Source organism: Aspergillus vadensis (assembly GCF_003184925.1).
Source record: "Aspergillus vadensis CBS 113365 unplaced genomic scaffold BO88scaffold_13, whole genome shotgun sequence".
Classification (NCBI taxonomy): Eukaryota; Fungi; Ascomycota; class Eurotiomycetes; order Eurotiales; family Aspergillaceae; genus Aspergillus; species Aspergillus vadensis.
The window spans coordinates 138,620-154,716 of record NW_020292051.1 but is presented as its reverse complement, the minus strand read 5'-3'; the positions used below and the strand labels follow the sequence as shown (position 1 = coordinate 154,716).

At 48.8% G+C, this 16,097-nt stretch overlaps 4 protein-coding genes across 4 annotated transcripts; all 4 read left to right on the top strand.

Moving 5' to 3' along the window:
- Positions 1-442: 442 nt before the first annotated feature.
- BO88DRAFT_488407 (chitin synthase) lies at positions 443-3,661 on the top strand (the record flags this gene model as incomplete). Its single annotated transcript, XM_025712611.1, has 9 exons — positions 443-532; positions 587-941; positions 993-1,354; positions 1,420-2,083; positions 2,138-2,320; positions 2,367-2,550; positions 2,602-3,163; positions 3,220-3,241; positions 3,299-3,661. The coding sequence occupies 9 exons, from the start codon at positions 443-445 to the stop codon at positions 3,370-3,372; spliced, it is 2,496 nt and encodes an 831-aa protein (XP_025562249.1). The 3' UTR covers positions 3,373-3,661.
- BO88DRAFT_58086 (uncharacterized protein) lies at positions 3,518-4,084 on the top strand. The gene is made up of 2 exons (XM_025712984.1): positions 3,518-4,010; positions 4,066-4,084. The coding sequence occupies exon 1, from the start codon at positions 3,598-3,600 to the stop codon at positions 3,898-3,900; it is 303 nt and encodes a 100-aa protein (XP_025562248.1). The 5' UTR covers positions 3,518-3,597; the 3' UTR covers positions 3,901-4,010; positions 4,066-4,084.
- A 197-nt stretch (positions 4,085-4,281) lies between these two features.
- Positions 4,282-6,417, top strand: BO88DRAFT_341843 (fungal specific transcription factor domain-containing protein; the record flags this gene model as incomplete). The annotated part of the gene is made up of 5 exons (XM_025703117.1): positions 4,282-4,720; positions 4,785-5,101; positions 5,154-5,570; positions 5,638-5,864; positions 5,940-6,417. The coding sequence occupies 5 exons, from the start codon at positions 4,282-4,284 to the stop codon at positions 6,415-6,417; spliced, it is 1,878 nt and encodes a 625-aa protein (XP_025562247.1).
- Positions 6,418-7,625: 1,208 nt separating this feature from the next.
- BO88DRAFT_488405 (fatty acid synthase S-acetyltransferase) lies at positions 7,626-15,902 on the top strand (the record flags this gene model as incomplete). Its single annotated transcript, XM_025712610.1, has 13 exons — positions 7,626-8,248; positions 8,329-8,842; positions 8,898-9,021; positions 9,075-9,187; positions 9,249-9,681; positions 9,737-10,183; positions 10,231-12,483; positions 12,534-12,559; positions 12,637-13,770; positions 13,825-13,899; positions 13,945-14,285; positions 14,345-14,822; positions 14,885-15,902. 13 exons carry the CDS (start codon positions 7,626-7,628, stop codon positions 15,785-15,787), a joined length of 7,464 nt encoding a protein of 2,487 aa, XP_025562246.1. The 3' UTR covers positions 15,788-15,902.
- Positions 15,903-16,097: the final 195 nt, after the last annotated feature.

Here is a 16,097-nt window from a genome sequence, read left to right as displayed (position 1 = left end):
CTGTCATCGCGCCGAGAAACATGACCGGCAGTCTTCCAGCGCTGCACCACACGTTCTTTCTTAGCATCTCTCACCCGCAAAGAACAACCATGGACTAAACTGGGTCTTGAGACTTTCGCTACCCAAAGGCAAAACTCTTACTGAACCAAATCTTTGAATATTTGGATAGAAGGCTGGTCCAAATTCCCGACTATATTTAAATGTTGATTTAGAGGCCGCTAATTGGCTCGGCATAAGGGCGGGTCATTGGCGATCCAATCAGAACATGTGCCGCTGCTGAGACACTCACTTGTGGGGGGTAGTAGTAGTAGTATACTGTAGATTTGACAGTATCTGGGAGGAAATAGTGAGTCCATCTCCAGCCGTCGAAAAGGCGCGCCTCATTCAACGCGTACTACGCTTTCTCCATCATATTCTTGAAAGCTCTGGTCATCAAAACAACATGGATAATGCCCACGATCAGTCGTCACGCCCTCTCTCATTCGAGTTGGAGAGTAACCACCACTCACTTCGCCAGCTAACGCCTCCCATTGTAGGCTTCTCCGCGAAAGCAGCATGGAGAATTACTGGCTAAATTCCAATCTAGGCCAGTTCATATTCGTTCAACGAGAATGAAGATGCCTCCCACTCGCTGCTTCCTGCGCCACTTGACAACCATCATCCTTCTACCAGCTCGCAAGGGCCTCCTGTTATCATACAGTATAACCCTTACGAAGATCCACACCAGCAAAGTGAATCCGAAGTGGCCAGTCAGACATCCTGGCAGCGACGACAGAAATCGGGCTCAGGCCTACGCCGCTACCCAACTCGCAGGATCAATCTAGTCCAGGGATCCGTTCTCAGTGTCGACTATCCTGTTCCTAGCGCCATTCGCAACTCGGTTGAAGCAAAATACCGCGACTCAAGTGAGGCTACAGCTGAGGAATTCACTCACCTACGATGTAAACCAAGGGGACCTGCTCATTCGAACTCCAGCTGACACTGTATCTTAGACACGGCTGCAACTTGCGACCCCGATGATTTCAATTTACGCAACGGCTATAATTTGCGGGCCGCCATGTTCAATCGACATACCGAGATTCTGATCGCAATCACCTATTATAACGAGGATAAAGTTCTTACCTCTCGGACTCTCCACGGAGTCATGCAGAATATTCGAGATATTGTCAATTTAAAAAAGACTCAATTCTGGGACAAGGGAGGACCTGCCTGGCAAAAGATTGTTGTCTGTCTTGTGTTCGATGGTATTGGTCCTTGCGATAAGAACACTCTTGATGTCTTGGCCACGGTCGGCATATATCAGGATGGAATCATGAAACATGATGTCGATGGGAAGGAGACAGTGGCTCATATCGTATTGTGCCCTCCTCTACCGCCACAAAAGACATATTCAGAGGCTGACTAAAGTCATTGACATAGTTCGAATATACCACACAGCTATCGATAACCCCTTCCCAGCAGCTAGTCCGCCCGCGGAGCGACAGTCCTGAGAACCTGCCGCCCGTACAGATGATCTTTTGCTTGAAACAAACGAATAGCAAGAAGATCAACTCACATCGTTGGTTATTCAATGCATTTGGAAGGATTCTAAACCCGGAAGTCTGTATATTGATTGATGCAGGAACGAAGCCGGGTCACAAATCCCTTCTTGCGCTCTGGGAGGCATTCTACAACAACAAGAATCTGGGAGGCGCCTGTGGCGAAATCCATGCTCTACTCGGCCCAGGATGGAAAAAGCTAGTCAATCCCTTGGTAGCTGCGCAGAACTTCGAGTACAAGATATCCAACATATTGGACAAACCTTTGGAGAGTGCCTTTGGGTACGTCAGTGTTCTCCCGGGGGCATTTTCTGCCTACCGCTACCGTGCTATCATGGGTCGGCCGTTAGAACAGTATTTCCATGGCGACCATACTTTATCAAAGAAACTTGGTAGAAAGGGGATAGAAGGCATGAATATCTTTAAGAAAAACATGTTTCTTGCTGAGGACCGTATCCTGTGCTTCGAGCTCGTTGCAAAAGCGGGATACAAATGGACGCTCAGTTATGTGAAGGCCTCGAAGGGAGAGACAGACGTTCCAGAAGGTAAGATGTTCCACCCTTAACTTTAACCCATCCAAACTAATGCAAGCAACGCAGCACCCCCAGAGTTTCTTAGTCAAAGGCGCCGATGGTTGAATGGATCCTTCGCAGCCAGCCTCTATTCGGTCATGCACTTCAACCGCATCTACAAAAGTGGCCATAATATACTCCGGCTCATTTTCCTGCATGTGCAGCTCGTCTATAACATCTGTCAACTTACTATGACTTGGTTCTCTCTCGGTACGTCTTCTGCGTATGGCTAAGCGATTGACGCTAATCAAGACAGCTTCCTACTGGCTTACTACTTCGGTCATCATGGACATCGTTGGAACTCCAAGTGCGACGAATAAAAACAAGGGATGGCCATTTGGAAACGATGCATCACCTGTCGTCAATAATATCATCAAGGCTTTATATCTGGCATTCTTAATGCAGCAGTTCTTCCTTGCGCTAGGAAATCGACCTAAAGGGTAAGTGCTCCGGGCCTGCCATGTAGTTCCTAGACTAACAACAAATTGCAGGTCCCAAACTTCCTATATTCTAACCTTTCTCTACTTTGCTATTGTTCAACTTTACATCCTCGTACTATCATTTTACCTTGTAGCCCAGGCATTCGCCGGCGGCAATATAGATCTCGATTTCGATAATGGGGCTGGAGGATTCGTGGGTTCTTTTTTCACTTCGACTACAGGTCTAGTGTTGATCGCGCTGGTCTCAACGTACGGAACTTACATCATAGCTAGCATACTCTATTGCGATCCCTGGCATCTTCTGACATCATCCTGGGCGTATTTTCTCGGGATGCCTTCGACAATCAATGTTCTTAACGTCTACGCGTTCTGCAACTGGCATGATGTCTCGTGGGGGACGAAAGGCTCAGATGACACGGCCTCCCTTCCATCCGCCAAGACGAAGAAATCAGAAACGCAGAAAAGCTTCGTTGAGGAGGTTGACAAACCACAGGCCGATATCGATATCGACTTCGAGTTAACTGTCCGACGCGCCCTTTCACCCTGGCAGGAACCGATGGAGAAAAAGGAGGTGCAGTTGGAGGACTCATACAAAACCTTCCGAACCAATCTGGTGTTACTGTGGACGTTATGCAATGGCTTATTGGCATTGCTGATCAACAATGATAGTGTGAGGAATCTATGCTTGACGGTATGTTCATTCCAACTAATCTTAGGTCACGAAAGTTTGCTGACAAGGTGCATCCAGACTACGTCGACGGATCGTACGGCTTGGTATTTCAAGGTTATCCTATGGGCTACGTCGGGCCTATCTGTCTTTAGATTTCTGGGTGCTCTTTGGTTTTTGGGAAAGACGGGGCTATTGTGTTGTTTCTCCCGGCGCTAGCCAACATATTAAACAGTACTTTGTGCTCTATTTTCTGACCCCGAAAGTTGGTATTAGTATACCCGCGACGTAGTCCTCTAATATTCACTCTGTGTGGCTGTCTTCGCCCTATTATCCAGCGTAGCAGTAGACGACTAGATATCCACTTGGCCTCACCAAGAATGCAGAGGATTTTTCACTCAATTTCTTGGCATTCGGGATCCGTGGAACCCGCCCCTATCGAGCTTGACTTTTCAACACAGCGGAAATCACTCCTTACGCCAAATAAAGCAACCCAGTTGGCTGAAAAATGCAAGAACCGGCAAAGGTTAAGAATAGTATTCTTTAATATACTTGTCCTCTATTGGCGAGCCCTATTCGTAGAGTGGCGCAGTGGTGCCCTTCGCCATGTTCCTGGCCTTGGCAACTTATTTTTGTCGCCTTCTTGGCTCGAGCGAGCGCTTCCGCCCGCACTCGTGGCTTGAGATGGCAGTTGGGTCGTAATTTATAATTGTCACCGGAGAGGCCTTGAATACGATACTTGATAGTGGAACGGTGACTACGTTCATCTCTCACAATGCTGCGGCGTCGTGTGGTGTGTAACCCCTCTTTAAGATTATAAAAGACGCCGTCTAACTTATATCCCACAGTGTGATGCATGCCATGCGCGCAAGGTACAAATTTGCATCTCAGATAGCATTAAGATGCCTTTTCCTCTCCACAGATGAACAGTATTAGTAACATGGTATCAGGTTCGGTGCGATAAGGAAGACCCATGCGGAAACTGTCAGGATCAAATGACCGCTTGCACTCGGACCCGGGGTATGAAACGACTTCCCAAGCGAGAAGCAGTTCAGAAGCGAATTATGGGGATCGGCAGTCCAAGTAATGGGGCTCTTGTTGCTCAGTCATCGATTGCAGGCCGACGCTCAAGACAAGTCTCTGCCGAACGGTCAAGTGAGGGTTTCATATTCAATGACCTCTCACCCCACATGCACCATGATGTCTTGAATATGCTTGATGATAGATATTCTGCGTTTCTCGGTAGAATTGACATGGACCACGAATTGCCTGGCTGGATGTCGCTTGTTCCTCTTACGGACTCCCAGATGATCAAACCAACCCAATCGGGACAAGCGATGGATGTAATTCGTGACAGGCACCAGACTCTGGAGTTTGCTCTGTTCATCGCAAGCCAACTGCTAGGTGGCAAAAATCAATGTACAGGCATGCTGTTTGAGGGACCTAAGGATGAGGACTTGCGCAACTTTCCCTCCATCGAGCTGTTATATTGGATGCTAAACGGTATGTATAAAATCTATCTTCTCTCGCCGAATACAGTTCTCACTTATCTTCCAAGATCTCCCAGACATCGAAACCAACAAATTTGGGTCCTACGTCAAGGACTATTTTAGACATGTCAGCAAAGAAACCCTCAAGCATATGGGGCTTTCCATTCTGTTGGGTACTGCTACGCCCCCCGAGGCTTTGCTGTATACTATCTGTATCAATTCGGTGGCCTACAAGTTTCTCAATACAGTAGCTGCAATTGAGAGCGATGGTCTCTTGGCTCAGAGTCTGCGGAATAGCGCCTTACTCTACCGTGAGACTGCTCAACGATGTTTGAGAAGGATACCCCTTTTTACAGAGTCTTCGCTTTCCTTGCTACAGGCTATATTATGTGGAGTAAGCCGCTTATCATCCGATTTGCGTCCTCGTTTCTAACGGATTGTGACAGATATTTCTATATCAAGGATCAGGTGACGCTAGCACGTGCCAAGAGTTGACCAAAACTGCATGCAGAGTATGCATGGATATCGGTCTTTATCCTGGTTCAAGTGACTTGCACGACTCAAGTGAAGAGGAATATTACTGCTTCATGTGGTGCTACATTCTGGACAGGAACTACGCATGGAAACTTGGCAGACCGAGAATGCTAACAGTGGAATCTGATCTGAGGGTGGATCCTGCGACATCAAGAGTTACGATTTCATCGCTCCTTCTAATATACCTGCAATTGGCCAAGGTTCAGGACACGATGATACCCTTCTTGGTCAACTGTTCCATAGGAGATAACACAGTCTTCCTGTCTTTCACTAGCATAGGCGCGCAGCTTCTGCGGGACATGGATGCCATACGCAGAAATATTGATCAGGTAGATCCACTACCTTTTCGAATATATCCTTCGGATCCCGATGAGAACTGACAAACGTGGCATCCAGATCAATTCTCCATCCCCCAGCTGGACTGGCCTAGACGTCAACAGCGAAATAGCAACCCTCAATTTCTCCTACCACTCCATAATGACCAGCATCCTATACCTCCACCAAATCGCCCCGGGAGAAGCCACCATAGAGACGTGCCTCACATCAGCACGGCAGGAATTACAGGCCCTAATAACAATCTGCGAGTCAAGTGACACACAAAAAACGGTTGCTTATCTACATTGGTTAGTTTCCCGCCCGTGAATCCAAAACAGCATGTACCGAACAGTGCTAATTAATATTCATCCAACTGAAAACAGGACCCTTCTATACTACCCTATCACAGCATGCTTTGCACTATTCTGCAACGCCGTAGCAACATGTCATAGCGGCGATTTCCAGATCCTTAAGGCTGTGGCGAATTGTCTCGCGCACAGTGGGACAATGAGTCAGCCTATCGCCACGATGCAAAATCTTTTCCAGCAGTTTGTGGCACTGTCTAAATGCTTCTTCGTTGATGAGAGCTTGAGTTTGGATATCCCGGATGGGAATATGAGTGCTTTGCAGTCGCAGATGCAGTTGGGATTCCAACCGCTGGACGGTGGGATTCCTCATTACTCTCGGGTTCAGTTACACTCGCCTTCCGGGTTTGATTCATCGTTTACCCATGGACCTTTACTAGATTCTATTGGCGAGGTTGTTGGGAGTGTCGCTTTCTCACCGCCTCAGGAAACCCTTCAAGGCCATGGTGGCCTATATGACAACTTCCTCGTTTCCAACCAACCGGGGTCTGAGTAAGGTCTAATTCAGGTACACCTGTGGTCCTTGCAGCGGCATTGTTACCCTGGGGATGGCGTTTTTCTTACTAGACATTGTACTCATACACATACTCAATTATCTGTACAGTGTATGTATGGAAAGTTCACATCTTAAGCACCACTGGAGCAACCGGCATTTTGCTGAAACGTATTATATGGCACACTTTGGGTTGTACCCAAACATCGAACCCCGAAGCTTAGTTTGGCTTGGGAACACACATGCATGTCACCAATGAGAATATCTCCTACACTACGCCCATCTATGAAGAGAAACCACTGCCTAGCAATGTGACAGTCGACAAGCGATAAAGTCTTTGTGGTAGACATGTGTCAATTCGGGCTGGCGGATCATAAAGGCCCGATGAAAAGCCCCGAGAAGTAGATGCCGGGTGTACAAGGACGTACATGCACAAGTCGGCGCTGTCCACTCATAAGGGCGTTCAGGTGCCTTTGCAAGCTGACCTTCACTGATCCAGAAAGTAACGAGGAACCTGGCAGTAGAATCTTCTGAATTCTCAGTGCAATCAGGCTCGCATTCTTGAGAAATTGTTGTGGAGTATACTTCTCTTTTTGCTATCAACTCAAACAAGGGTTGTTTCGGTATTTTTCTGCGGTCCTCCCTTGACCGGGGCACTGATCACATTTATCGAATTCCAGATCCCTCAAGATTCCACGTCTTGTAGTCCTAAACATTGATTACTCGGTCGCTAATCAGCACTTCTCTTGTTATGACATGTGTGATGCTTTTGAGCTCTTTTGCACATTAGATTCTAGGGTCTAGAATGCGAATTTGTCTCAGATATCTCCGGCGTTGGTGACCATGTTCCTGTCTAATTCTCTGATGGATCTCGGTTGTCCTGTCGCTGCTCAAGCAGGTTATGATCTCAGTGGGACGTTTCGCAAGGTTAATTCTGTTCCCACCAATGATCTGGTTGTGAATATATACTGCATCATGCATATGCAAATGCAGACCCATGGTGTTCTGGTCTGGTTATTATACGGCGACTTTCTTGCCGGGGAGTTAAGCAGAACCGGAGTTTTTGCACCCCAGGACTCGAAACAGGATAGCTAACGTATATGATCAACATTGTATGGTGATAATATTAGCAATGCACCTGTAGAGTATTTTGTGGGTTTCAGCAGATTTCGCCGCCTGGGCTTCCTACGCTGCGAGTACAGCTCAGTCACATGGCCATAAACAATGGAAGCGAGCACGTGGTGGAGGCCTCTGCGATCCACATCGAGGATGTCCAAGAACAACCTCATCCCGAGCAACCTCCCACCACGCCATGGAGTCAGCTCGACGATCTGCCAAGCGGCTCCCTACCACCCATTGCCATTGTGGGCATGGGGATGAGGTTCCCTGCTAATATCCGAACTGCAGAGGAGTTTTGGTCGCTGCTAGTGGAGAAAAGAAGCGCCCTAGGCGAAGTCCCTCCAGGCAGGTACCATGGAGACTCGTTCTATCACCCAACCAGACCTCATGAAATCAAAACTAAACATGGGTACTTCTTGCAGGAAGAGTATCTTGGCAAAGTTGACAAGGATTTTGTCGGAAAACCTTCAGAAGCTGGAAGCTTGGATCCTCAACAACGACTTCTCCTCGAGGTTGTGTGGGAGTGTATGGAGAATGCCGGCCAGATAGACTGGAGAGGCCGCGACATCGGCTGTTTCGTGGGTAGTTTTGGGGAGGACTGGCTCGAAATCACCAGCAAAGATACTCAGTACATCGACCGGTTTAGAGCCATGGGGACGGGCGACTTTGCGTTTGCCAACCGAATCTCATTCGAATTTGACCTGAAAGGCCCGAGGTACGTTGAATCCACTGGTTTCCCCTCAGAGTGTATCCAACTACATTTTCCGTCTTGTCGAACTGACAACGCGTGAATAGTATCACATATAAAACGGCATGCTCGTCCTCTCTGGTCGCATTACATCAAGCTTGTCAGGCAATATACTCCGGCGACTGCTCCGCGGCTATTGTCGGTGGCAGCAGTATCATATTCTCTCCTACAATGTCTGTGACAATGTCCGATAACCTGGTCCTGGCTCCCGATGGCAGATGCAAAACCTTCGATGCCTCAGCAGACGGATACGGGCGCGGAGAAGGCATCAATGCTATATTCATTAAACCGTTGGATGCTGCCATACGGAACGGCGATCCTATCAGGGCAATTATTCGCTCGACAGCAACCAATAGTGACGGGAAGACTCCGAATATTTCGACGCCGGACCGGGAAAGCCAAGAGATCCTTATCCGCAAAGCATACAGCAGGGCGGGGATCAGCGATCCTTGTCAGACGGCATTGTTTGAGTGCCATGGAACGGGAACAACTATAGGTGATGTGACAGAAACTCAGGCTGTGACTAGCATTTTCGGAGAGAAAGGAATATTAATTGGTGCGGTACGTTCCCTATGCATAAGCCTTCTTTGACTTGCCTCAACTAATATGCGAAAAGGTAAAACCGAATGTTGGCCACATGGAAGGCGCATCTGGCTTGACCAGTGTGATCAAAGCCGTTCTTTCCTTAGAACATAGACTAATACCCCCAAACATATATTTTGAGACTCCTCACCCAGATAGTGAGTTGTTTAAATTGAGCAGCTATGCCAGTTTCCCAAACTAACCCACGTAGTTCCATTTCAGGAGGGCAAATTAGAGGTACCAATAGACACATTACCATGGCCGGAGGACAAAGAGGCGAGAGTGAGTGTGAACAGTTTTGGGATCGGAGGAGCAAATGCGCATGTAAGTCTCCTTAAACAAGCCCTCTCACCCTCTGTACGACGGTGCTCTGATGTGATACCAGGTTATACTAGACGCCTTTCAACAGCACGACACAATCTCGGCACCAAGAAAACAACCAAATCAGATACTAGCTTTGTCTGCATGGGGAGCAAATGCCCTAAATAAGAAAATTGAACAACTCCAATCATATATCGACCAACACCCTCACAATTTGGGAGACGTTGCCTTCACATTTGGTTCTAGGAGGGATCATCTATCTCATCGTGCTTTTGTGGTCACAGACGGCGATCCAGTAAAAGCCGATGCGTTCCAAAGAAGGCAATTACCCGAGCTGCAAGCATCGGAGTTGATATTCGCCTTCACCGGTCAAGGTGCACAGTGGTCTGGAATGGCAAGGGGCCTCATTGAAGGATATTCCCAATTCTCCTGTGATTTACAGATAATGGATAATACCCTTAAAGACCTTCCAATCCCGCCAAAGTGGCTCTTACATGGTATTGAGTTCCCTTTCACCCACAGCAAACATGGCAATGTGCTAATAGACTACAGACACCTTAATGAACGGCGACCAGACTACAATGGACCGCGCTGAGTGTTCCCAACCACTATGCACCGCAATTCAGTTGGCTATGGTCAATCTTCTCGCGTCATGCAATATACACCCATCTAAAGTGATTGGCCATTCTAGCGGGGAGATTGCTGCTGCATATGCTTCGGGAGCTATCTCAATGGAGACAGCTATAATCCTAGCATACTATCGTGGTCAAGTATCTTCTCAATGCGAGGGGAAGGGGGCTATGATGGCAGTTGGTATGAATCCAAAACAAGTCAGTTCTTACATTGCAGGTGGTGTCGTTGTCGCCTGCTATAATAGCCCCGAAAGTGTAACTTTATCGGGAGACAAGGCATCGCTGGAAGACGTGGCATCAAAAATACGCAGCGACACACCGGATACACTAATGAAAATGCTCCCTGTCCAAGTTGCCTATCACTCTAGTAAGTTGCACTGTCTCGATTCGAGGATCAGCATTAATACATGATAGGCCACATGATGTTCGCAGCAGCCCACTATGAAGAACTAATCCGTCCGTATGTGGCCTGCAGGCCGAAGTTGGCAGCCCGAATGTTTTCGACCATGACTGGCCAGGAAATCCAGAATACAAGCCAGCTGGATGCAGCTTACTGGAGGGCGAACTTGGAATCACCAGTCCAGTTCACTGCTGCCATGGGTGCAGCGTTGAAGTCGGCGTCTGAACTACTGCAGCCCCTTGTCCTAGAGATTGGGCCACACTCAGCACTTTCGGGGCCTATCCGTCAGATCTCCAAGGATATGGAAACAACGAACACCTACTGTCCGACCTTAGTGCGAGGGGAGGGCTCCACTTCCACCTTTCTGGAAGCAGTGGGTCAGGCGTACCTTCACGGCTCACGGGTTCGTTTTGCGGCCGTCAACGGTTCTGGAACTTGTCTAAACGATCTTTCACCTTATCCCTGGCAATACGACGACTTAGGCTGGTCCGAAAGTCGACCTCCTCGACAGTGGCGTTTGCGCAAATTTCCACATCATGAATTGCTTGGTTCACGCACCTTGGAATCGGGTGACTTAGAGCCTTGTTGGAGAAACATTCTCCGCCTGGATGAGGTTCCATGGATTTGGGACCACAATGTTGGCGGTCAAATAGTGTTTCCTTGTGCTGGCTACATAGCCATGGTGGCCGAGGCCGCCAGACAACTCACCGGTTCGGATACGATCTTATTGCGAAACATATTGATCAGGAATGCCTTGCTTTTGGAGCCGAGTCTTGAATACGAGCTTCTAACAAGCATGCGACCAGTCACAGTAAATGACCTAGTGGAATCCTCATGGTACGACTTCACGGTTAGTTCGTATGATGGTAACTCGTGGAAAAAGCACTGCTCTGGCCAAGTTAAGTCTGGTACGCCGAGCGATCCACCGCCGCCGACAAGGGCCGCTGTATTCCCAAGACCTCTCTCGTCGCCTTATTTATATCGACAGCTGAAGAAGGCAGGACTAAAATACGGGACTTCCTTCCAAGGTCTGCATGACATCACAGCTAGTCCTTCATCTTATGAAGCCGCGGCGACTGTTGAGGACGATCCAAGCCTGCATAGTGGCCGCTATCTAATTCATCCTACCGCCATCGACCAGTGCTTGCAATTACACTGTGTTGCAGCATGTCGCGGTATTGCACCAGGGGTGGGTGTAGTTGGTGTTCCCTCGTATATTGGTGAGGTGTACCTAACGCACAGCAGCGAGACCATGTCATTGGTGGTCAGTCCTACATCGTCTGGGCCTATGTCTGGTAGTTTAGGAGGAGATTCCCGCCTAATACGCAGTGATAGCAGCATCGCCCTATTCATGAGGGACGCCCGTTTCTTTGCGCTAGAAAGTGAAGGAGCGATCGTACGTGAAGAGCCGTTTCTCTGCTCTCACATGGACTACAAACCAGATATCCGTCTCAATCGTACAAAAGGCTCAATCAGGCGCGCTGGTGTGGATACAGGACTAGAAACAACAGCTAGGCTTGCTGTTTTGGCAATTCTAGACTTTGATGTTTTGGTCCGTAATCTAACACCAACCGTGCCTCATATGACAAAGTATCAGCAGTGGATTCAATCCGAGGCTCTTCGGATAAGAACTGAAGACTATCACAGCATTGAAGAGGCACGGGAATGGGCACGTATGAGTCCTGGTGAACGCCTCAGTCTATGGAAAGGTCTACTTAACAAAGTTCCCGATCCGAGACTGTCGGGATTCTTTGCAGATGCGCGATACTGTCTTGAATCAGAGATGGAGTCCCTGATGGTCGGGAATCAATCCGCCGCACAGTTACTGGCTCCACGTGACTCCTGGAAAGACATATATGCCTATGCAGTGGATATTTTCAATTGGAACCGACTTTTCCGCCTCGTCGCACATTCCAGTCCTCAACTGCGAATCCTTGAAATCGGCGTTGGAACGGGATCCGCTACGGTGGCTGCTTTGAGAGCACTGGTCGATGCCAGTGGGGAACGGTCCTTCGCCAGATATGTTGTGACGGACGTCACGCCTGGGTTTCTAATACCTTTGCAGGAGAAGCATGGAAGTCAATTAGAGTACGCGGTTCTTGATATATCGCTGTCGCCTGCAGAGCAGGGTTTCGAAGTTGGAGGCTTCGATCTGGTTATCGCATCCAACGTAATACACGCTACACCGAGTTTGAACAGGACTCTTATAAATGTGAAGACACTACTGAGGCCTGGTGGCTGGTTTGTTCTCCATGAGCTGTCTGCTGGTACGATGAATGCAACCCTATCCCAAGCATCTGCTAACCTCAGTGGCCAGACGTACCTTATATTGACTGGGTTATGGTATGTATACTTTATCTCATTCTTTCTACACGGCACCTGGGTCCGTTATAAGTGGGAATGATTAACTTCTTGAACAGGGCACCCTCCCTGGGTGGTGGTTAGGAGATTCAGACCAGCGTGTCGATCGACCTTATGTCAAGGCAGATAGGTGGAACAACGAACTCATCAAGGCAGGCTTCCTGGAAATGGAAGATTTTGTAGATGACGAAGACTTTCCATTCCAAATGTCTGCCACTATGATAGCAAGGAACGCGCCGTCCAAGCCGTCGATGCCTGTGATCAGCCTTCTCGGAACGCTTCAAACCCAAAAGCACCCATGGGCAACGGTCATTGAAAAGAAGCTTTTTAATTGTGGGCATACTGTGGAGTGGTGTTTATTCGGCGAAGATGTTAAAGAAAGTGTTGTTATTTCACTTCTTGATCTTGATGGTCCTTTCCTTTACGACTTGTCGGAAGAGTCTTTCTCGAACTTTAGGAGTTATCTTTCTATTGCCCGCCGGACACTCTGGGTCACCCGGCTTTCTCAGAAGACGTGCTCGGATCCTCGCTATGGACTTATACAGGGATTTGGCCGTACCATCCGAGCTGAGACTGGCATGGATTTCAGGACCCTTGAAATTGACGATTTTAATGATACTACTGCGGACCTTCTAGTCCGCGTGTTGGACGAGTTTCTCGATGAGAAGGCCAATCCGTCTGGCAGAGATTATGAATACACCATTGAAGACAGCATTGTATATACAACAAGGTGCAACGGCCTATCAAAAGAGAAGCAGCTGGAAGTTGAGGGCAACTGTGGACCCCTCCGCCTCCATCCTGGAGTACGTGGTGTTCTAGACACGCTCCAGTGGGTGGAAGAAGAACGACAGATGAGCCTGAAGCAAAATGAGGTCGAAGTAGAGATGAGATTTCTTAGCTTGAACTTCAAGGATCTCATGTTCGCCTTGGGCCTACTCGTGACCGATCTTCCTCTAGGTCTAGAGGGCAGCGGAGTTGTCCGCAGAGTAGGATCGGAAGTGGTTGACTTGCACGCGGGAGACGCCGTGATCGTCATTCAGCAGGGCACGTTCAAGACTCAATTGATCACGCAGGAAACGAACTGCATGCGTATCCCAGACGACATATCGCTCGAGCAGGCCTCTGCGATGCCCTGTGTCTACACAACAGCGATCTACTCCCTTTTGACTATCGGCAATCTAAACAAAGGACAGGTGAGATGATCATCAATACTCTGAAAAAGAGGTTTTCTAATATTCGACTCGCAGACTGTGCTCATTCATTCAGCTTGCGGTGGTGTTGGGCTGGCAGCGATCGACATATGCCGCATGGTTGGTGCTGAGGTATGTCTCTATCCTCGTCAACAGACCAACTCTCATCGATTCTAGATCTATGCCACTGTTAGCAGCGAAGAAAAGGTCCAGTTCCTCATCAGGAACTTAAATATTTCACGAGATCGAATATTCGATTCTCGAAGTGTCTCATTTCGCAGTGGTGTCCTGGCTGCTACAAACGGACGCGGTGTAGACCTTGTCCTGAACTCACTGGCAGGCGAACTTCTGCATGCATCTTGGGACTGCGTGGCCCCAATGGGCAAGATGATTGAGATTGGTAAACGTGACATGCTGGAGCATGGAAAGCTGGAGATGGTGCACTTTGCAAATAACCGCTCGTTCTTCGGTGTTGACTTGAGTGAGATGCTCGATGACTACCCAGATCTTGTTCGGGGGTATGTTTCCAATCTCATACTGACACTAATCATGAATCATGGGGGCTAATGTTCTACAGGTCGATCAATGATATGTTTACCTACTGTCAAGAAGGGCGTCTGCAGGCGCAATTGTTTCCACGGATGTTCGAGGCAGATGATATCGCAAGTGCATTCCGACATATGCAGACAGGCCGGCACATTGGTAAGATAGTTGTGAAAATGCCAGAAGTGCCTCACGGTCTCAAATATAAACCGATCGAGAAGAGATACATCTTCTCTCCTACAAGATCGTACCTGCTCGTAGGTGGATTTGGCGGCATCGGCCGAGTACTAGCGACATGGATGGTCACCAACGGCGCCAGACATTTGGTTATAATGTCACGGTCAGCAGGTCAATCCGAGTCTGATCAAGCCTACGTCAAGGAATTAAAGAGCCAGGGCTGCACCGTGTCTGTAGTCCACGGCAGTGTCGAAGACGCAGATAGTGTCAAGCAAGCAGTGTCTGCCAGTGAGCACGAACTCGCAGGAGTCGTCAATCTCTCCTTAGTACTACAGGTAAACCTCACAAGTTACCAACCAATCCCGAAAAACGTGCTGAAACTGCCCAACTACAAAAGGACGAACTCTTCGCGAACATGTCATACGCGCAATGGATCGCACCCCAAGGCCCGAAGATCCGTGGCACATGGAACCTACACAACGTCTGTTCTGGAAAACCCCTCGACTTCTTCGTCCTCTTCAGCTCCGTCGTAGGAACATCCGGCAACCCAGGCCAATCCAACTACGGCGCCGCGAACACCTTCGTCGACGCCTTCGTAACCTACCGTCGCTCTCTAGACCTTCCAGCAACCCGCGTCACTCTCGGCGCCGTCGAAGAAGTCGGCAACTTCAGTCGCAACACCCGACTAGTCGAGCTCTTCCAAACACAGTCCCGCTTCTCCCTCTCAGAGCAAGAAGTCATCGACGCATTCCGTCTCGCCCTACCACACACCAACACCACCACCGATCCTCTCTCCCTGATCTCCTCCCCACTAGACATAATGGTCGGCGTAACCTCCTTCCTCAACCCCGACCAAATGGAAATAAACAACAGCAAAGCCTCCTTCGAACAAGATGTGCGCTTCAACATCCCATCCCTAATGCGAACCAGCAAAGCCGAAGCGCACAATCAAGAAGCCGACATCCTCCTCCGCCTCTTCGAAGCCATCGCCAACGACCCGTCCTTCCTAAACGACCCGAAATGCGAAAGCACCATTATCCGCGAACTCGGGAAACGCGTCGGCAATTTCTCGGCGCAGGCCGGACTCGACGAGAAGCAGATTGCTAGTTTCCCTATCGACTCGCTCATGGGACTGGAAGTTAAGTATTGGATTCGGCGTAGTTTGGATCTGGAGACGTCTGTTCTTGAGATCTCGCAGGCGAAGACGGTCGCTGGTGTGGCGGCGCTGGTTATGAAGGGGCTACGGACGAAGTATGGGATTAGTGTTGAGGATGCAGTTGCGGATAGTGGAACTGGCTAGACCGCTTCAACAATGTTAGGCGTGGGACGATATGAGGACAAAAAGGCGGTGGGTGGGTGAAGGTGGTGTGGTGTGGTGCTCGTGGGGCCATGGGGCAGTTGTTTCCAGAATGTGGGGCCAATTTGCTGTTTGTTTGCTTTGTTTGGCTTGGGAAGGGAAGGGAAGGGAAGCGCTCACTCAACAAGTACACGGTCGCTGAGTGTGGTGTGATTTCTTATTGTCTTATCCCTTACTTACTTAGTTACTTACTCCCTCGTTTGGAATAGTTTCGTTAGAAAGAAATGAGACTGCTTTGTTCTGCTGGAATGCT

What these genes read in the sequence shown, in the direction of transcription:
- BO88DRAFT_58086 (XM_025712984.1), top strand. Translation starts at nt 3,598, where the DNA reads ATGCAGAGGATTTTTCACTCAATTTCTTGGCATTCGGGATCCGTGGAA.